Below are 23,160 nucleotides of genomic sequence, written 5' to 3'. Positions count from 1 at the left end.
TTCTTGCCCTGGGAAAAATGGGAAAAACTGTCCGCAGCCACCTTCTAGGCATTTATTTTTGAATATAAAACTCATTATAATCTATTCACAGCAAATAATATTAAGATCATAAGATTATATTGAATTTTTGCAAGGGAACATCAAGAAACAAAGTTTGTGTTTATTATGTTATTCTGATTTTACTCTACTGTTGGAATGGCAATCAAAATAAAATTCCAGGGTAATTTATATATAGTCTTGGATATCCATATTCAAGCAGAATAAAGTTGTGCTCATGTGAAATCAACATGCTGCATGCAGAAAACAACTGTTACCTTTGGGAAAAAAGAACAGAATTTGTTGCTACTAAGCAACATCTTTTGGTAAAACAAAACAAAACAAACAAACCTGCAGCTGCTTTCTTTCACGAAGGCCAGCTGGATATTGTATACTTGCATACTGGCAATAAAGCTCTACAGCAAGATAGGTTTTTGTGTATATAAAATGTATAGTTCACACCACAATCCTCAATTTAGGTAAGCCACAACACTGGTCTTCAACTTGGTAAGCTAGGTTATCGGTTATGGCTCGTTCCTAACAAAAATGTAGGCTTAAAAATAGGTAATTGATTTCCTGTGTTTTGGTTGGCACTTAGGCAGCTGAGGAAAAAAAAAAAAAAAAAAAGCAAACTGAGAGTCTAGGCAAGCCTGGGAAAGCAGCAGATTTGGGAAGTACTGAACAGGAAGTAAGGAAACAAAAAAGCCTATACGAAATATACAGAGAAAAACAAGTCATACAAGCAAAGACCATGGTTAGTTTTCACTGCCAAAGTGAAGCACGTACTTGTCTAGGTGTGACTCATGCTGAGATGCACACTTGCTAGAGTGAACACACAAACATCTTCCTTTAGATCAGTCAACATGACAGCATTTTTATTTTTAACACTGAAACTCTACAGGGGCATGGTTAGCTCAGGTTATTCACGTTATAAGAGAACATCCTTCTTAGTCCAAAGAGAATATAACTATACACCCATTTCAGAACCCAAAGTAGAAGTCCTCACATGATCAGGGCTAAGAGGTGACGACACAGCTCTTTTCTACAATTTGGAAGCTTTGGTCACTGTACCCACTAACCATCTCTGAGAGTCGCATGTAGTTCTCCAGGGGCACAAAATTAAAGGTGAATAATTTTATGAGCCTAAAAAATTCCACTTATTTGCTTATTTCATATTCTTATGCTCATTTAAAATAAAACTTTCTTAACCTGACAATGCAATTAGGAATTATTTGCAAAATTAAATACAATTGAGAATGATCCCATGACCTAAATGCAGACAGTCATGCTAATGTTCAAGGGTTCTAACTTTAAATGATGCTGGAGATTACTTTTTCTGAACTGATTTAGAGAGAGATAGTATACCCTAGGGCCTGAACTGGCAGTCTACAAACCAATCAAATTTCGCATGTGTAACTTGGAAAGGCTTTAAAATTTGACTTAAAATAGAATGGCTGCTGTAATGCTAATTACAGAGCAATGTTCCTCTGTAATTTTGCTAGTGGAGTACTTATGATTATAAATGTGAGGATATGAGCCTTGACTAGTTTGGTGAATAATCTCGCCTAGCCAAAGAGAAAAGTCCCTATAATAGGTGTAGGAAAAGATGAAGCGCATTGATTATTTCATTAAGATTGAACACTGCCAAGTTACAGACTTTTCAAACACTAGCTGAAATGCTGGAAACTATGCCAAGGAAGCCCTGGTAATGCAGGAAAGTAAGAACCTTAGATTAATATTTTCAAAATCCCAGATCTTGTTTAGTCTTTTATTCAGTTGCAGCAGGACTAATGTTTCACTGTCCCATGCAGCCTCCATATTACTTGGCAGGCTCTAGCCTTCTAAGACCCAGAAAAGACATCCCAATACCTTTGCCAAAAATAGCCCAGATGCATAGGAAATTGAACTCACTATCTACCATCAGTGCCATTTCTTCATCTGAACCCAAAGACAACTCCTACAGCAGAACTATTTGTACTCTGCACGTGAAAATGAGAAAGCAACAGATCAGCCTCATTGAGATAATGTAACTCCACGCTCTCAATCCAGATTACTTGCATGGCAGTAGCAAGAAGTCTAGATAGTTGTGTTTGCCTCAGGTATATTTCAGTTGAAAATGGCTTTCAAGAAATAAATGAATGGGATGATAGCAATCCCCAAGCCTGTTAACTCTTGCCTTGACTCTCCATTCACTTAACCCAACTTCTGCTATTAAAAAGAAAAAAAAAAAACAACCAGTTGCCAGCTCCTGTTTAGGCAGAATGTTACTTCTCTTTGTTTGGAGTCTATGTCTGCTGATAAGGTGGAAAAAAATCCATCAATGAAAAAAATTGCTTACTCCAACATCTGCTCTTGGCTCCTTGTGGTCAGGTAGGACGCTGGTGCGGACCTGAAAGGAAAGAAAAAAGGCAAGGCAAACATTAATTTATTTTTTTTGTTGTCACTTTCCTATAATGAGATAAGTGCCCATATACTTTTTCCTTATATTTGTCTATATTTAAGAGCTGATTTTAAAGGGAAATATATATATATATATATATGCATGTATAATTGAATAACATTTAATTAATAATTTAACCACAACATTTTCTGGTTTCTTTGGATAAAGAGTACAGTCTCTCATCATTATCCATTTATCATTTTGAACTTTCCTTTTTTTGACTTTAATCTCAGACATCCATTTTTCTACTATGACTTCTGTTTTTTCATTATGTGCTCTAGGTTTTCCTGAGCAAAACACAAACCTTTGAATGCTGCATATATTCAGAAACAGGGGAAGACTGAACTTCCCTGGAGTAACATATGTTCTACTCTTACCTTCGGAGACATGAGATATATGAAGAGATCAAAATTCAAGCAAGAAATAGTTTGTAACCTAGGTCAAATTCATAACATTTATGAGTATTTATACTAGTGATTTATTTTGTAAAATAGCATACCTGGTGTATATACCACAGCTTGTAACACCAGGAAAAACACTAGTGTGCTAGAGTGGATGCTTATTTCACATATTCATTTTTATAAAAATTATATATAGAACAACGAATATGTATCTTATAGTTTCTAGTGTTCTTAAAGACATATCTAAGTGTCAAATTCTCTAGGCATAAATGCTAAATTCAGCTTTAATTAACTGTCCTTTTTCATCATATAAAGCAGCTTTATCTAAAGAACATTTCTTTTGGTCATTCATGGCAGTGTCACATCTACACACACTGCCAAGCATTCAAAAGACTGAATCATTACCATTTGTGAAACTTTTGCATCCATGCTTAATTAAAGCCTCTGCATTTCAGTTTGTGATTGAAGGCCACGTTCACAAGGCACATCAGTTTTGTTGAGAAATAATGCTAGATCCTTTTCTCAGTTACACTAGGTTTACCACACCAAATCCCCTTTGACTTCCAATGAGTTCCCCGTACCTACTGCCACAGGCTGCTCAAACACCCTATTCTGACACCATCATTACATGTCCTACCATCTCACAACTCACAACAATGTGGTATTTTCCACATGAGGCAAAACATACGGTAAGAGGCTACTGAAAGCAGTCACAGAAAAATTGACTTGAACTCCTTCAAACTAGAGCTTTCCAAGAAGGCATTCACAATTTCACTCCCCCAGTACAACTCTGGCAGTGGTATAAGAACGCACATGCAGACAATTTTACCCTTGTATCACCTGGCAGTGACCATCAGCACCCTTCTTTCCCCCACAGTCCCTTTTGCACAGAAGGCAAGCACTAAACTCAGAATTCTAACACAACTACCACAACTCCACAGAAAGCTGGTATGATTTGCTCTATACCAAGGGACAATTTCAGCTGTTTGTTCATCTGGAAGGGTCAAGCAGAAGGCCTGGCGTACCTGCATGCAGTTGGACACTTTTCCCAAACGAGGTTAGACAGTGACTCTGCTTTGCAGAGCATGGAATCAGAAGTATTCGTTTATGCAGCAGCAAGACTACGTACTACCTCTGGGCACACTTTACAAGAAAGAATGAGGACAGTAGAAAATTAAGATTTTAGTCTCTAAGAGTCATCTGCTTTTCCTCCCAACTTCTCTGCAACTGAGTATCTTCCCGCTTCTCTGTGTAGGCTGCATCTTATACTCTTTCTAAAGAAGTGTAGGTGTACTTCATTTGCCAACACATGGCACAAAATAAGCATTAGGAGATGCCTCCTCAGGGACAACTGAGGTTACCGAGATTTAACAGCTTATGCAGGTGCCTAACTAGGTGTATGAGTAAAAAGCAGCAATCAAATATTGGATCACAAATACATTTTTTTAACTTATTTACTTAAACCTTGGGCACGTGATCAAAACTGCCTTCAAAAAAAATTGAAATCCACAGTTCAGAAATCATCTATTACTTATGAACTCGCCCCATAACAAGTGTATCGCAACAAACATGCCACTTCTGCAATATCCAAGCAGGAGCTGGAACATGCCAACAGACAGAAAGATCTGTACATTAGGAGTGCTTTGGGACACGCTACAAAGAATCAGATCAGCCCCACCAAGGCTTATTGACTCGACATAATTGCCAGCCATACCGGAGCTGTACTGTCTTGCGCCATGCCTCTATGGAAATGACACAGGCCATATCTACATAATGGTCTGTTGCAGCTCCAATTCCAGAAGGATTTTACAGCTTGGGTACAGGGCCAGACTCAGCACAGCTCACAGCTTCAGCTGCTGACATTAGCCTGCAAATTACCACACACACAAATGGAGAACTGACTGCACTGAAGTTACACTGGGAGGAAAAAAAGACAGCTCTTGTTATTGCATTTTCTCCCACAAAGCTCTAAGATCACACATGCCCCCAAACTGAAACACAGAAAAATTAAAGTCACACTTCTGAAATACAGTTACAGCAACCTCACCTTATCTAGGTCTGCTCATTTCCACAGCTACTCATAAGATAAATAACTAATCCTTGAAGGCAAAATCCCACATTTTGGAGTCAAAGTAAATAACAAAAAGCTGTAATACCTATCCATATAAATCTAAATAATCTTAGTGTTTTCACAAAATAGAGTGAAAAACAGGAGGAGGAAGGAGTTTATTTGCCTTGTTAACATGGTATATAGAATGAGTAGTATTCATTTCTCTAACCTATTTCAATCAACTTTTTTTCTCCACAGAGAAAAGGATCTGTCGACTGCAAGGATATGTGAGAGATTAGAAGTGACAAAATGGTCTTTATAAATTAGAGACAACTTGTATTTGAGTCCTAGCAACACTGAAAATAGATGCTCTACTGCTACTACTAATCTGCTCTTTATTGAGACTTGCACTACAGATACTCTGGCAATATCAGTTTCTATTGCACATTGCATTGAACTGAGAAGGAAAACTCATGTATTGCAGCACCTAGTTAACTCTCAGCAAAGAGTTAACACAGACCCATGCTGCAAGGCATCTTTTGCATGATGACATCACCAGCACGCCCTTGTGAACAGCTGCTGGCAGCTGTTTCAGTGGTTTCAGTGCACACAGTTTGCACCCATGAAGAAACACCTGCAAGTGATGGTTTGACCCTTGCAGGGGCCTGAAACACCATCTCTTCACAGAGCTCTCAGCTGCAACACATCCAGCCACACTGGGGAAGCAGCAACACATTCAGCCACTAGCAGAACCCCCCTGAATGCTCAGCACTGTCTGGCAGGGGCAGCAACGCAGTGCACTTCAGTTAACCTCCCCCCCCCCCCCCAATTGAGTCAAAATTTTGAAATTATTACAACGACTGCTAATACATTATTAATGTAATAATGCAATAATTAAATCATTATAATGACCTGTTATATTAATAAAAATATACATGCATTTTCTCCATCTCAGTTTTTTTTGTTTCTTAAACAAAGCCCAACCATGTGAAAAAAACCTGTAGTCTTATATAAGTACTGGATATTCTAGGCAATTATCTTTTTAATATAAAACAACATCCTCTTTGAAGTATTTAGTCATTACAATCAGGCAGTAAGCCAGTTGCTTTCTTGCCTTTGATGATTTCAGGGAATCACTCCACGTACAGTTTTTAAGGTCTGTTTTATACCAGGAACAATCTGCAAAGTCTGAAGACTAAAAACCCTGTTCAGGATGCTCGTGATGCCCTTCTTCCCTCTGTGTTTGCAGTGTGAAGAGTCACATAAGGCACATTTGAGCTTCTGTGCGCAAGCTACTGATGGAGCATTGCAAAGCTTTTTTGGCTATTCATTTATATGGACCAGCCAACAGGGAGCTGTTACTTGCTCAAGTCTGAGTACCTCAGGCAGTTATTACAGTTCCACTACCCAAAGATCACCAACACAGACTGCACAGTCCAAAAAAAATAAAAGTAGCAGTTAACGGCAGCCAGGGAAAGCCAGCTGTTCGAGAAATACATCCCAAAAACGCTCACTGCAGAGTAATGAAGAAAATGGGACATGAAAAGAAAAAAAGAGAAAGCAATATATGCAGTTGGTCTGTTTGTTTGTTTCACCTAGCTGTGCATTTTGCTTGAACAAGATGTTACTGATGTGTCCTGCTCTGTCTCTGTCTCCAACTCTGTCTGAGCATCTTGCTTCCCTGAAGCAGCAGACTCTAACCCTAGTTTTCAAGCTGGAATTTCAGGGAAAAACGCCCTGTTAGAATGATAACATCCAGCACTGCTCACAGGGCCTGAGGCAGCTGGATAGAAAAAAAATAATAATAATAAAAATTCCTTGCAAATATCAGAGAACCTGTGCCAAAAAAACATGGTAGAAACACCAAGGAAAGAACTTGTACTCTAACCACTTATTTCAGGGGACACTCAGAGGATGCAAGCCAAGGGTGGTGAGAAGCATATACTGCTCTCTGATCAACAGCCAGCCAACTCAGTCTCACTTCAGTATACGATTCACAGCATAAATTAATGCAAATATTGCTGGACTGATCAGATGAAGAGCACAACAGCACAATAATATTACTAGAACACAAACTTCAGCAAAATTTGTAAAAATTACACTGTGACTCTGGAGACCTTGACAAAATTGAAATGAACTTTTTTCTCTGCTGAATAAACAGTCTATTTTTGAGTATGCTAAAAGCTGCATTTCATAATTTGTATTTATTTCCTTAAAAGTCACATTAAGTTCTTCAGAAACCTTACTATAAATTAAACATGACACCATTTACACTGATGAGCCAGTTATTTGCGAGATACAAAGTTTCTATTTGCATTTCCTATAGGTATTTCCAACACTCCCAGTGTGGTCTGACTCATCTGAGCAGCTGAAAACAAGAACCCAGGATTTAAAACTCTCTGCAGCTGGAGCAATTCTGTCCCCAGTACACATCTTCTACCCAAGGTACCTCTAGGAGTTACTATTATCCCTCTGTCAACACCTGGGGACATAGCTGGGGGGGACAGGAGGGCTTAAGCTCAGTATTTTGAATGAGTTCTTTTTATGTAAGGGACAGAACTAACCAACTATCAGCTCCCCTTGAAGTCAGAGGCAGGGAATTGTTGTAAAATTATGCAAAGAGAAAGTTCAAGACTTGATTCCCCTGCCACTCCTTTAAGTTGATTTTTTTTTTCTTTTAAATGTGAATTTATAAAGTTTAAAGCGAACATTTCACAGGAATTCTGCTCAGCCAGTCAGTCTCCACCTTCTGCATTTTCCAGTTGGCGTCTCCGTCAGGGCACTCCAGCAGTGGATTTTCACTGGAGTTACCTCTACACGCAGTCACAGCTCTATCACCACCTGAAAGAACTTCTGTCGACATTTAGAATGAGCAACATTGTTTCCCTCAAGTCTGTGCCCTGTTTACAGGCAGTGCCCATCAGTCAGTATTCTGGATATCAGCAAAAGGCATTTGGAGAAGCAGAGCAAGATGCTTCAGCTCTGCTTTACTAAAGAATGCAGTCACAATACACATTTTCTGACTAATCCCACTCCCCTCAAAAGTGGTCACAAAAGCTTGAAAAAGCAATCAACAACAGATAGTTTAATAAAACTTATTAGCAACACACGACTCTAAGCACCTCCAGATCATTTGTTTTAATATTTTGCTATCAGACAACAAATAATAAAATCCACTACACAAATTTCTGAGCTACTCTTCTGACTGGAAAGTCATTTAAGAAGCTGATTGCCATAATAGATCAGAATCATTTTCTAATTTGCAGCCAAGCATTATTTGTGGAGAGTTTATACTCATTTGCTCTTCTGCTAACATGTTCTTTAGGTAAGTAATTATTTTCTCTTCCTCACGCTGGTCTCCTGATGTATTCATAAGAAGGGAATCATACGCCCTCTTGTACTTCATTTTATTAGGATAATAAGCCAAGCTTTTCCAATACATGATGATACAATAGGCTTCCATTCCCCAGATCTTCCTATCTGTTCCAGTCCTAATTTATCTTTCTTGAACGTAAGTGATCACATTATTCACAGGTTTCCAGAAAAGGCCTAATTTCTCTATACTGAACATAGTTCCCTTGATTCATCTGGGAATCCTGTTTGCTGCACTCTGCTGTATTACATCTGCTGCTCAGAGACACTTCATCAACTAACCTGCTTTGTCCTTTATCTCAATTGTTGTCAATGCATGAAGCCTTAGTTCATCCAAAAAGCTTCTGTTAGGAGAAAATGCAGTACTGTACTTGGACACTACTGTATTTCATCCTATTTCTATTACTCCTGACTCTGAGTTCCTCAAAACAGCTTGGTGGGCAAAGAGTTCCCTCACCTGACAACACTTTTTCTTTAGGAGATCAGGAATCTTCTTCACATGCCAAACTTCGCTTTAGCAAGCAGAAAAACTCTTGCAAGCCTTTTCAGAAGAGCAGGGAAATATCAGATTTATCAATGAGGCTTTTTCTTTTGTTCCTATGACACTCTGTAATAATATTTAAAGAACTGTAAGCCATAGGGAGGCTAAGGTCTGGTGCCCATATTACCTAATGGATGGCAATCACTTCTGATTCGAGGAACTCAGGGTAAAATTTCTCATCAGATTTACTGTGCTAAAAGGGATAAATATAGGTTAGAGAAATGAGTGTGGTTTTTCTTTCTTTTTTTTTTCTTTTTTTTTTTTTTAAGGCTTGCTAAGAGTTCTGATTTCTTTGCCTTACTAGGCAGGACATATCTATTAATGAAAGTCAATTTTAGCAAATCTATAACTGTTCTTCCCTAGATAATGGCTCTTCCATCCTGAAGAACCACAGTACTGTCATGCAACCAAATATTGTGTCCAGGGCCCCCCAGTGCTCCAGCTGCACTGCTGACAACCCACCCTTGAGGGCAGAGAGGAATTTTCTCACAGGAACCTCGGGGAGCTCCTGGGAAGAGGCAGCAGATGTCTGTTCCGACTTATCAGAAACTGTACAAATACAAACATTTCCAACTACCCAAATACAAACATTTCCAAATTTATCTACAAAGAAAAACGTACAAATTCATTTCTTTCATTTAAGAAAGTATTTTGTTCTTTGACTAGAACAGCTGAACCCGCATAACTGGAATTTTGCTCCTAAGGATATAAATACCCAAACAAACAGCCTACTTGCCAGCCATCTTTAAACAAACAATCTTTGATGGTGCTTTGACCTTTGCACAAACCTCTCTCTCTCCTGATATGAGAAACTGAAGGTTTATTTATTATTTAAAGAAATTCACTGCTAGCTTCAGAAGCTATTTCAAGATAGAAGTCTCATCCCTCCCATAAGCTACACTTTCTCCTGTACAGGCGGGAAGATGTTGTCACTGTGGTCATATTTAACCTTCTGCAGCAACCTAAACGTGCTTCTGTACTTAAAACACAAGGCCCAAAGCACACATCTCACAGTTCCTTTACTTCTCAATACTAGGTTGTAACAGAGAAAAGTTTGAGAGCATTTCATTGCTTTTCATCAGTGCAATTATATTCACAGTCACTTCCATACAAAACGCACATGATTTTGATCTCAAAACCATTTTACAGACTTAATGGTTTTCCTCACCTGTATGTGCCACTGTGCTTAATTTCCATATTAAGATAACCTCCCTATTTTCCATATCATTGTCTTTAAAAAAAAACAAAAAAACCCACATAACTAACTGCAATCTGCAAGGCATGGCAATCCTCTCCTACAAGCAAGATCAAGCTGCTGCAGAGCTGCAGTTAAAACCGAATCATCTGTGAGCACCCTGCTTCCAGACTGATTAGCAGAGTCAGGAAAGTGATAGCCATGGCTGACAGGGGTAAGCAATTAAATGCTGATTCTTATGATCTTTACAAGTGGGAATAAAGACGTGGTAAATACTTTTAAATTGCTTGTTTCTTGCAAAATATACATCCTGATCATGCAAAAAAGATTCTAAGGTTCAGAGTGAACATTTAATACATTTAAAAATCTGCACTACTCAGGAAAAAGAAAAACACAACTTTTTCTTAATCTGAGAAGTAGTAATTTTCCAGGACTGTTTCAATCATGCCTTATCAGCAAATAACGTACTTCCACAAACAGTAGGAGCATCGTTCCTAGCAAAGATGCTTTGGTCTGAAATATGACTGTGTTTATAATTCTTGCTTGTGTCTTCTAACTTCTTATTTGGAAATTCAGCAAGGTAACATTTGCTGGGAAAGACAGTATCTGTTATTAGACGAGGTGACACAAAACAGAAAGGAGCAGACAACTCGGTTTTTGGCACATGACAGCAGTGGATTCAAGAAAACTCAAGAAAATCTCCTTCATGGACTCAAGGAAACTCGTGTGCCTGAAACCTTGTTTGCTTTCTCTATCATATCTGCTCATCTAATAAGAGACTGCTTACTCCTATAGATCCTGACTTGGACCACCCCAAAATTGCTGTAAGTTAACTAAGAAAACAAACACAAGATGTTCTCTGACATTTTCAAAAAAAAGCCATCTCCATTCTAGCCCACCAGACAGATATTTTCTGTGAGGTATCCAGCTGTCAGCCACAACACTACAGCTTATTAAGCTGCCACAACCAGGAGACAGGAAAGTTATAGCACAAACTCCTGTGACAGCTTTTTCCCCCCCTTGCTCTTTCATATTTCACGCACTGCTCCTTCACCTCTGATGCACAGGATAATTTTTCAGCATCGCATCCTTTGTTGCTTCCAACAGTGCTCTGCTAAGATGACAGCACTTGCTGACTCACCCTTTACTTCCTCAGCAAATGACATGAAATGCTGTAGGATGAAGAGATTTAAAGTCAGTATCGTTTCTCTGGATCCATACAAATTGACACCAGAAGAGTGAATTGGAAATTTTTAAAAGGTGTGTATTTCAATGCCACTGAACAGAAATTCCATTTCTAAAAGAAATACTGTCACTAAATATCCTTAGCTAGTCTTCTCCCAACACAAGTCAAGTCGTTAAAAAAAAAAAGAAGCTGGTTTGAGAAAGGGTATGAACTCTATTGAACTCGGTCCAGATCTAGGTAAACTGCCTGATGGAGCATCCTTGTGTTTCAAATCGGTAACAGCTCTTGGATCAAAATAAATATTAGAAATTCACTAGAACATGAGTGTAGAAAAAAAGAGGATAAAAAAATTTAGCAGTAATGTTTTACTGTAATGCAGATGAGATAATTTATTTCTAAGTAAGTCAAAGGAACAGATCTAACTTCCTACAGATGATGAGAATTTGCACAATGTTTAATGGCCGACTACAGGTATTGCAACATCTTGAGGACTTTTGAAAACAAGTAGGACCTTCTACTTAATAAACAGCACATAGGCTATGTTTCCGAAAAAGCGGTAGCAGTAGCAGCCTTACCTACCAAAAAAATTTTGTCAAGTTCACAGTTGACAGTCTGCAAAACCTACAGTTTCTCCTCACTTCTTCCCCCACACACAGTACTCTCATAATCTGGCACAACAAGTAATAATTTATAAAAGAACAGCATTTCAAAACAAGATGAATTATATCAATTGTAGTTAAACATGTAAAAATACGGTAATTTGTTCAGCTTGAGGACAGGTTGCAGTGTAGTGCCCTGAACAGGGCATCATCCTGTATGCTGACAGGATGGTGGTAGTTGTAGAAAATCCATGTTCAGAGGTTTCCTCTTCACAATTATATCTAAAAGTGAAAAAGATAAATGCAACACAGAACAGCTTATATGTAAAATAAGTTGTATTCACAAACCATCTTCCAACTCATACAATAAATTCTGTAGAATTACAGACCCTCTGCCTCCACCCTGATTATTACAGTAGTTGCCAGAAGTCAGTCATCTTGCAGATACACCCCTTAAATTTCACTAAGAAGCAACACAAAGCCCCCTGGATAAAATGCATGAGTCTTTAACTAAGTCCTGTAAGCATTTCAAGACATGAATTAACTTAGCACGAATGTCAAGGCTCACGTACCCAGTTTCCTAATAAGACCAATGAAATTTCCTATGTCAAAAAAGGCCACATCCAGTAGCTCAATGGCACACTTCCAGTCAGAAGGAAACCACACACACACAAAAACAAACAAGCAAAACCAACAAGAAATCCCACACCCATGTATGACTTATTTCTTATGCTACAGTTAACCAATCAATATGTTGATCTAGAACAGTAACAGCCACATTTACAAAGGACAAGAAGAAAAGGTGAGAATGTAATGAGAGAAACGAATCCAGGAGGTGTTTGGATGAACTCTGCTTAATGCCAGTAATTTATTCCATCTGTGAGTGGAACAAATGAAAAGAGGATAAAACAGCTGGCAAGAAGGCGGATGCGTAGTAAACCAAATTCAGAATCAGTCACATTAGAGCAGTTATAAGATTTCAGTGTCATACATGCTCTTCTAGCATCAACAACTTGAAATATACATACATATGGTTGGGACTAGTTTGACTGAATCGGCAAATAAAATAGTCATATAGTCACACCAACTGATGGGGTATTTTTAAGTAATACTCTCAATTTTACTTATTGCTCTCGTGCCACATCATTTTAAATTACCAGTAAAAATTCAAGAACAAATAGATAATTCTGTTGGATGGACTGTGGTAAATGTTGCATTAGTTAGCGTCTTTTTCCAACAATACAAGAAAAAATTTTTAACTGAATATCACAAAGAAATCTACATATAAGATAGTTAAAATGACTAGAGAAATAGGCTACAAAATAGCTGTTTGAATTCCAAACTCAAGTTTAGGAACATGAGAAATGGGATAAAAAAGAGAGAGACAAAGGTCCTTCAAGAAAGCATTCTATTCTGAGGCATCATTTAAGCTGTTCTCTAAACGTCACTGCTATCCCACGTGAAAACAGAAGAGAACTTGAAAGAAAAAAAATCAAAAAAAAATTCAGCTGTACATGCAATGGACTCATTGGAGGAAAAAAGCTGCCTAATGATAAATAATACTTTATAAAAATATGCGTAATATAGTGGAAAGAGATGATAAAGACATATGCATGATTAGAAACTGCCTGTAACAAGGTTATTACACCTTTCCAAAGAGTGAAAAATCTCATTCACATGTATTCACCAAACTTGGTGATTATTTGTACAGCACTAGTATCTTGGGTATTTGTAAGAAATGAGTATAGAAACCTTCATCACAACAAACTTAAAATTCTCCACAAAACACGCCTGGATTATTCTATTTATACACAGTTAATTTCTGAACAGGAAGAAAGAATCAAAAGGATCAGAATGCTTTCAAGTGCTTGGACTAACAAAGCCGTATTATTATTTAAAATATCCAAAGGATTAAGAATTTAACTGCCAGATCAACAAAAACAAAACCAAATTGAACATTCCCATACAGATTTACTACTTCAATTTCGCACGTATACGTAGGAGTCATTAAGATGTGGGCTTTACTCAAAGATAGAAGACTGAAAATGAGAAGTTAACCCTAAGTACGTAGGTTGCTTACTCGTACACCTTCAGTGGAAACAGTCTAGAAGAGGATGCTTTCTATTACATTCTATGATTTCATGAAGTCAATCTGCCCAATTTTAAGCATGAAAAGATCTTAGAATAATATCTAATTTAATACTATTGCAAAAACTTCAACTCTAAACTTGTCAGCATAAGCATCATCACGGTCTCTGAATCAGCACCACAAGCACTATTAAATTCCTCCTCTTGCTTTTGAAAGGAACAGAATGGAGTAAAACCAAAGTTCATGTTGTTCAGTACATCACTCCCAACAAAAACTAAAACATACCTAAACTTACTTGAAAATCCACATTAAAAATAATAGCTGAACATTCTTTTTTAAAGGTCTTGATTCAAATTGCATGCAAGGTTTCAGCTCAAGATAGTATTTGGATTAACAAAATATGCATGACAGGTCTGATTTAAATGCTGCAGCTTAAAATTCTCATCCTCCTACACAGAGATCATGGCACAGAAAGGCAGTGAATTACACACCACTCTACCCACCATCAACGGTCCACAAACCTGCAGGCAATTCACAATTGCATATATCTCAAGAGGGACAGTTTAAGGACTTATCTTATGAAGGTCCCCCAAAATCCAAAGAAATCTCAAGGTTGCTCTGAGTTAAATATATTTACATTCCTCCTCATCTGTGAGAGAAGAAACAAAGATCCCTTGAATGAATTTCAGGAATTCATGAACACAAAAATGCCAAAATGTCAGGCCTCTGTCAGGAGAGAAGCCTCTCTCCTGTAAGTAATTATAAGTAATAACAAGTACTTAAAAATGTAAAAGCCTTTTATCTGGGAAGTCACGAAAACTCTGTCCTGATCTACTTTTCTACGTACCATGTAACATACCATGTGGAATGTACCATCTAACATCAATTTTAAATTAAATACCTTTGCCCTCCAGAACTGAGTGCCTAGGCTATTGGACTCGCCATCCCGTAAGTCCAGGATGCCAGCACCCTGTTCCCAGTGCCCTCTCATTTCTGACACTGTGGCTATTGATTCTACTGCCACAGTTCAATTCAGCTGTTGTTTTATTCCCAGAAGTAGCATCCTCGTTCTTCACATGCATCAATTTCTTCCCATGGTAACTGTGTATAGGAGGTGCTAACACAGTGAAACATACAATTCCAGAAACTGCATCTCACCTTGTACACCACCACAACTCATTAGAAGAGGCAAGGAATGGCATTTTCAGCCTCTGTTAGAGAGAAATGATTCAGATTACATGATACCCAGAGAACACCCAGACCCTGCTTTTCTTCCCAACTTATATGCCTACAGCACCGTACCTCAAAGAGAGGAGAGTTCTGCTTCCCTCAACAACCAGAGGAATGCAGAGCACTGCAAGCCCCTGCAGAGGGATATTTACATCTCATCCTTGGCAGTGCTAGCAAGGATCACACAGCAGAAGCAATTTTCCAGGATTTATGCAGTCCCCCAGACAAAAAGTTCACTGAGCCGGTATGCCAAGCTTGCACTCTTTTCCGTTCTTCAGTACCAAGAATTTAACACTCAAGTTTGCAGCAGTTTTCATTTCATATAATTTATTATGAAATTTTACAACTAACATGCAAAACCAAAGTAAAATGTATTACCTAATTTTACATTATAAGTATCAGAAGAAAACATATGTAAAGAAATCCCATTATAAGAAAAAAACAGTATTATTTCCCCCTTTTGGAGTTTTATTTGTAAACACAACTGTTAGAAGCCTTTTGAGAAGACCCACTGCTGCTGATGGACATGCATCAGGACTACTTCTTGGTACCCCAGGTTGTTACTTTCACGGATTATTCAAACAACAGAACCTACTTGAAACTTGAATTTGTACTTAAAAATAATAGTGCTGCACAATCCATACTTAAATAAACTTGGCTCTTCCCAAAGACAGCATTAAGAAGCAATAGCTGCAAGTGTCACCATCACCATTCATATCATCAAATCTGTGAATCCTTCTGTGTTTCTATGTAGATAGAAAATCCTTTTATAATGATACACTTCACTTTACAAATGCCTATACTCAAGAGACCTCCTGCCAGTACTACAGCTACCAACAACCACCTAAGCAAGCAGAATTCAGAAAAAATGGTTCAAAAACATCAAGTCTGGCAGACACCTCCCCCCCCACCCCCGAAAAAAAAAAACCAGCTTTTTAAAATGACAAAGAATTATTCATGTTTTTAATCTTTCATTAACCTATTGTGCTACAGAAGCTAAACATTTCTCAGGAGCATAGCTATTGTTTGTGATTTGTTTCACTGGAAGAATGAAGAGTGTCATCTCAGAAAACTCTTCTTTCCAAGAAATAAAATCTGCTGACTGACCATCGTTTTGCTTGACAAGATTTCTCTGTGAAGATAAGCACCAGTACCAAATGGATACCCTTTAAGGAAACCTATGCTTCCTGAGCAGAGGCTCAGTGTCCTTCTAGCAGTGCCTCTGTATAGAAGAGCAACAACAAAAGCCACTTCCAGTTACGCAGTTTAATTGTATTAACAGCAATATTTTTTCCTCTCACTTTTTCTCCCTTAAATTTCCCATGTCCTCCACTGATAACGAACAGTTCCAACACATTCTTTACAAATCCTGCTCCACTGGCAACCCATGAATCATCTGGCAAAACAATTCTTCTTGTGTGGAGGGTACCACTAAAGGTTGCCCTGTGCCACAGGGCCAGTCAAGCACAAACACTTGCTTCTGAGACACCACGGATCAGCATGGTTATGCTGAACCTATGCTCAGAAAACAACTTCACACCTTTCTACATATATATTTTTTTCCTTTTTTAGCAACCAGAAATTGAGCTAGGCACTAGAGAGCTGCCAGTCCTTTGTCATAAAGTTCACATGATAAAGTAAAGTCCCCTCTTTACTGAACTTACACATCTGCAGCCTTTCACTATTGAGGCCTTTGTGAGCTGGATCTGCAGAGTTTCAAGTTCACAACTATGTCCTTCAGCTTTCTTTTAACATCAGCAACAACAAGTGGTCAAACACATTCCTGAACATTACAGACCTGCATCCACAATAGAGTTTCATATAAATTCTTTGTTGTAGGAATATTTAATTGTTGTACTTGCACTAGATTGGCCATTTTCCTGGAAAATGCACACAGCAGCCTGAGTTCAGTGATTGTTTTGTAACCCAGTCCTCACTTTCCTGCTTTTTACTTGCAGAGAATAAGTTCTGTTCTCTGCATGTATGAAGAACATTTTCTCACAAATGGCTTTGTGCTCCAGCAAATTACAGGAATTCCTGTGCAATACATCAGGAGAGTCTGACACACACATTTCATGTTGAAATAAACCAAAACCACCAACACCAAACCTAAAACATGCCACAGAACATCTCCACATGTTTCTATGTTAAAACAAGCAATAGCAACACACAAAAATTAAAAATATGCATCCCTAGGGAGCAATAAGAAAACTGGTCAACACAGTATTTCGGTGAAGGTTACACACAGGAACACTTAAATTAAAGGTAGCTATAATAGCCAGCTCAAATCACATGGCTTTTTTCTCATCATCCATAGTAATAGCCAGTGGAACTCACACCTCAAAATATCCCTTTCTGCAACAAAGGGTTAATAAACCCAGGACCTGCAGCACAGCCTTGCGCTCCAATTCTCCGCAACACATCCTAATTCATTGCTGGTAGAGGATGAACTCTGGCTACAAGACCATGAAAAGAATAGTTCTGCTTCTACTACCTTCATTACCATGTGCTTTTAAACCTTTGACTGAGAAAAAGAAATGCCATACACTCCTATTACTTGGTTTAGCTGCTGAGAAACTGTTTTTCAATTCTTGCTCCATCCCGATCATTACTCTGCCCTTGGAAGGGCAGGGGAAAACTTCTCCCACCATATGCCCCAAGACTAACAGAGATGGGGACAAACGACTTGGGAATTTAGCTGGAGAACAAAAAACTCTCCTCTCCGTGACTGATACATTTACAAGGGATACAAACAGTGTCACTTCAAAGCTCCTCACTGGTCAACACAGAAAGCTTCCTTCTCCCTGTACCATGCATACTGTCTTTCTGGAAGAAGTAAAAAAAATTAAAAAAATAAAAATATGCCCAGTCAAGTGCAAATAAGTTGTTGCACTTGGATGAAATCTCAATTTTAATGCCTCTGGTAGCCCACCAGCACCTTAACTGAGGAAGAAAGAAGAAAGATCGAATTTTTCCCCTCAGTTAGAATGGCGATACTTACTATCAGAGTAGCTATCTCAAAGCAGGGACCCTCCACTAACCAAGAACAAAGGACTCACACCGAAGCTTTGGAAACACCCACACAACAACTGTATCTGTGAACAACAAAATCCACGGACTCGTGTATTAAAGACTCCAACTTATTCTCAGCTTCTTGGTGTTCTTCTGCTTAAAACCATTAATAACAATGAAAATGACAGAATTTTGTTGGGTAAAAGAACTTCCTTTCAACCATGTATGGTTGGAACATGTAAAAGGATGCACGGATGGAAGAAGCTTGGCATTTGTTTTTTTACATTACCTTCTATTAAAAAGAAAAGTTAAGTACATACCATCCCATGCACTTCTCTTTAGAACACCAGGTGCTTTCCCCCATTTTGTTAAGGCAGAAGCTTCTTTACCTTACCACTACATCGGTGCTTAGCATCTTCAGACATGAAGCTTTGTTACCCAACACACAGATCCTAGCCATGCACGCAAACATACTTAATCTCATGCACTGAGGTCGTTCCATAAAAATCAAAGCCTCTGCAAAATGAAAGTATTTGTGACTTGCCTTTGATAACACAGTAAGCCTGCGGCAAAATTAAGACCATCAGTTCATGTCTCCCATTCCACATACCACAGGATTACTCAGCTTCCTTCCTCTGTACGCAGTTGGGGGTATCCCCCTAACAAACTTTGTTATGTATTCCAAAACACTGTGCTATTTAAATATCTCTTCAAAGCCCAAGACCTAATTGAAACCATCCCAAAATAGCATGTCTCAGCCACGCAATCCAGAGCTACACCAAGAGCCAGGCCATTCAGAGACTTCTGATGTGCAGCTCCCATGCTGCCGCTCATCCAGCACGCCATTCAAGTGATGTATTTCCTCAGCGGATTCAGAAGCATGGCTTGCAAAACACAACGGGAACCACAGATCTATAAGCATCTTTCTGTTCTGAAAAAGGATTTGGATGCTGACTTCAGAGAAGATAGATTACATATGAAATATATATATGAAGATATACAAAGAGCCATGGCTGCTTAAAGAATTTTCTTTCAAAATCTCAGATCCTGTTGGTACATTATTAATACCAGTTACTGTAGTTTAGTATTTTAAAATGCCAAATTTTAAATTATTTTGGAAAACAACAACATTGAAGTCAGATGCGATAAAAACAAATTGTTATTTTGTACGTTACATTTTCAAAGTTTTCTCATTCGGGTTATAAAAAACAAATGTTTTCAAGGAAAATGGAAATATAATTTTTTTTCCACTCACAGACTAAAATTTTTGGATTTCAACGACAGGTCCAATACCTAATGGCATCAATGAAAGTTCTTGCACAAGCTCCATACTTCATTTCTGTTCTCAGGCAAAGGAAGCAGGAAAAAGCTTCAACACTTTAAGTGAAAAGGTACTCATTGCTCATATTCAGCAAGGCACTTTTTGATGTCTTTTCTATAGTAATGTCTCTTTCACATATCCACACTAAATTGATTGTCTAAAACAACTCTCTTTCACTTCCACCTCCCCACTTCCCTACACTCAATACCCAAACACTAAACAATGCAGTAATAGCACCATCTTTGAAACAAACTCTAGTTATTTGAATGCTCATATACTAAACCTGGTTTTCCAGTGTTGCATACTCTTAGCATGCCAACATACGGGCACAGCATTTCCACCCTAACAACATCAAAACTGCTAATGGATTTTCTTTTATTTTTTTTTTTTCAACACCAGGAAAACAAGGAGAAAGTACAAAAATACACAAGAATTAACGCAAACACTTTGGAACTTCTAGATCATGAAGAAAGAACGAAATTACAGTATAATTTGAACTGCCTGTGATACCCTAGCCCTTTCACCAAGATACCTCACAGGAAAAAATGGATTAAACTAAATGCTGACTGGCAGCAATTTAGGAAGGAGAGTACAAAGATTTACATATCCATAAACTTAACAGGGAAAGATTCAACAAGTACCACAAGAAATATGATGTTTAACAGATATTTTTAAAACACAAAGACCTCTTTTTTTTTTTTTTTTTTTTGTAACAGATACTGCTTGAAACAAGGCTATGGTGGAGCTCCTAGCTGTGCCCATGTGAATTAAGGGGCAAACTCACATCAGTCAAGTCATACCATTATAAAAACAGGGGATTCTTTTCTAAAAGAAAATCTAGTGTAAAAAGCAATTTGATTTCATTCAAATCTTAAACTTTGACTTTAACAGCTAAAAATAAAAGCATTTTCATGGCTTTAAAAAAAAATCTGCATTTCTTTTTTTTAACTATCCAGTACATCTACTCATCTACTACATATTAATTCTGTGTTGCCAAATCATGCCCGAAATTAATGTCATCAATTGATGGCCTGTATTTTCCAACTCAGCTTAGAAGTTTTGTACTTCAATGCTGTTTCTTAGACAACAATCCCTCAACAGAGCAGGCAAAGGGGAGGACGTGGTCTGAGGACACATGATGGACGTTCAAGAGCTTTAACACACCTGTACCTCTGAAAAAACCCTGACCTGTTCTTCCCTTTAGACAAAAGCCCTGTACAGAATCGTTATCTTTGAGTTCCGAAACTGTGAAGGAGAAATAAATGCTTCATGGCAGAAAACTGCATAAAGCTCCAAATCCTATTTTCTCTATAGAAAATCTATTACTTGATAAACAAGAGAAAACTATGTAACAAACTAAATAAATTATAAAATAAAATGTACTTTTTCAGCAGATGCAGAAACTGATGCCTCAGTCTCTTCTGCTACTTTCCTAACTCGAAGTTCAAAACAAATGTGACCCTGTCTACAGTTCTTCACTTGTTGCCTACTCTATCATATCCTCCCTTATTATATCTTAACTCTTTTTTTCATATTCTTACCCATTATATGCATAAAGCTTTCCCTTTTTTCCTCTGTAATTTCACCAAATTCTATACCATTTCATGCCCTTAACTTTCTTTCATTGCTATCCTAACACCCTACATATGCTCTCTAATTTTACTTCAGTTACATCTGACAAACCACTAAAATAATCCCATATTAAACAAAGCATCAACCAAATAAATATGTTTTATACGTGTTCTGTTGTCCTTAGACTATTTTATGACCCCTGATTTTTTTTTTCCCTTCATGGATTTTCAGCTGCTCCAGACTTCCTGTTATCCTTTTTCTAGGTGTCCTTCAATCCCCTTGTGTAGCTCTTCTGTAGAAGACCAGGTACACTACAGAAGCCATAACAGAACAGAGGAAATAATTATTTTCTACTGCATTGATGTTGAGCCACCATAAGTTAATTAAAAAAAAAAAGACATGATAGTGAAGAGTAAGTCTGAAAGTAAAAAGTTAACCCTAATATTCAACCAAAAAAAAGCATAGATAATTAAATTGATACCATTCCTAGGGTTTGACTGTAGTATTATCTCAGGTAACAAGTTGTTAAAACCCAAAGTTATCTTTCTACATTTTAGTATTTATAGATTTCAAAACTTTGTCCAGATTAGTCCATTAGCAGAGTTGCACATATCTTATGCAGAAATGCTTCTTTAACTTAAGTTATACTTCCACAGAACAGGTGGATACATGCATGAAATCCAGTAGTATGGGAATCATCTAACAAATAATGACTGTCAAACTCACATTAGAAAAATACACATGTTCATTAAATGGAGATCAAACCAGACATTTCTTATTTTTCTTCTGTAAGATAACTGATTGTCTCGACAAAGGAAATGCACTAGCTCTTATCTTCTGGACTTCAATAAAGCATTTGATATAGTGCCTTTTCAAAAATTATTAGTCAGCTGAAAAGAAATTAGAGAGATTAACAGACTGGCTAATCAGGAAATGGAAGGTTTCAAACAGTAATGAGAGTTCCTTGAGACTCAGTCAAAAGGCTAATTTTATTTCATACTTTCACTGAACACTACACAAAAATCATAGCAGCTTTATAATGAAATATAAAAGGCAGAACCTATAATGAGCAAAGCCTCAATATGATACAGAAAGAATTACACACGGAGGATCTGAGTAACAAAAACATAACCATATTAAGTACTAGGTGATGCATTCAATTAGTAACAACTAGCACTTCCTCTATAAGCTAGACACAGATTTGTTCAGAAAATACAGCAGCAGAAAGACTTAAGTATATCATTAATAAACAGGCGGAGTATGAGGCATGAACAACTTCAAAAAAAGTAAATAAGCTTTTTCAGATGCATCAGGAATGGTATTTCCACTCTATCAGCAATACTATGTACATTTGCTATTCGTATTCAAGAAGCAGGATTAGGATGTTGTAAAGAATGGTGAACCTAATTTTAGGTAAGAAGATGGAAATAGTTAAACTTATTTAGCATCAGAATACGAAAGGTAAAAGAAGGGATAAATATTCCAAACAAATGCAACTGTGCATTAGCATAAAAGCAAGGAAAAGAGCTATTTAAACGAAGGTAGCATTCCCCAGACTTTAAAACTAGGGATGTTGGAAATAAGATAGGCAAGGGCAATGGACCTTCTAATTTCACTTTCTCACATATATTTGACAAAAGACATTCTTAGCATACACAGATGAAATAGATAAAAGTCACTATCTGGACACCGGATAATACTAAAGCCATTCAACGACAGATCACCTTGTGACTCAGCATAATTCTCTCCCTCTTTCAGAAAAAGATAAGTTTTTAGCTTAAGTGAACTCCCCTCAGAAAGACTGTATTTTTGAATTTAATTGAAAAAATGTAAATCCCCTTTGAGCTTTACTCCTCTTGAATTCTTTTGAGTACTGCTTGACTGCAGTTATGCTCGCATTGCCCCGAGGGCAGTGACTACTATTCCCTAACAGAGCAGACACTCAGCTACCAAGCCTGCATCATTTTTAACCATATAGCCTACGGAGACCCAACATTCACCAGGCACCACAAACTGGAATACCTAAAAATGACTGCATATTTTTATTCGCTGGGATGTATATTCAAACTGTCATTGTAAGAGATTCCTGCACCAAAGTCCCCATATAAATGTAAGA

The 23,160-nt window shown here is 37.7% G+C and overlaps 1 protein-coding gene across 25 annotated transcripts in view; it reads right to left on the bottom strand.

Moving 5' to 3' along the window:
* Positions 1-23,160, bottom strand: part of INPP4B (inositol polyphosphate-4-phosphatase type II B) — a 361,482-nt gene that overhangs the window by 179,479 nt on the left and 158,843 nt on the right. For all 25 annotated transcript variants that reach the window (XR_014583909.1, XM_083834868.1, XM_083834859.1 and 22 more), the window contains one exon: positions 2,375-2,425. Coding sequence is in view for 24 of the 25 variants with exons in the window: in XM_083834868.1 (XP_083690994.1) it covers positions 2,375-2,425 (51 nt within the window). In the remaining variant the exon portion in view is untranslated. The remainder of the gene's footprint in view (positions 1-2,374; positions 2,426-23,160) is intronic.

The sequence above is a fragment of the Anser anser genome (genome assembly GCF_964211835.1).
Source record: "Anser anser genome assembly, chromosome: 4".
Classification (NCBI taxonomy): domain Eukaryota; kingdom Metazoa; phylum Chordata; class Aves; order Anseriformes; family Anatidae; genus Anser; species Anser anser.
The sequence above is the reverse complement of the archived record's forward strand: the minus strand, read 5'-3'. Positions and strand labels throughout refer to the sequence as shown.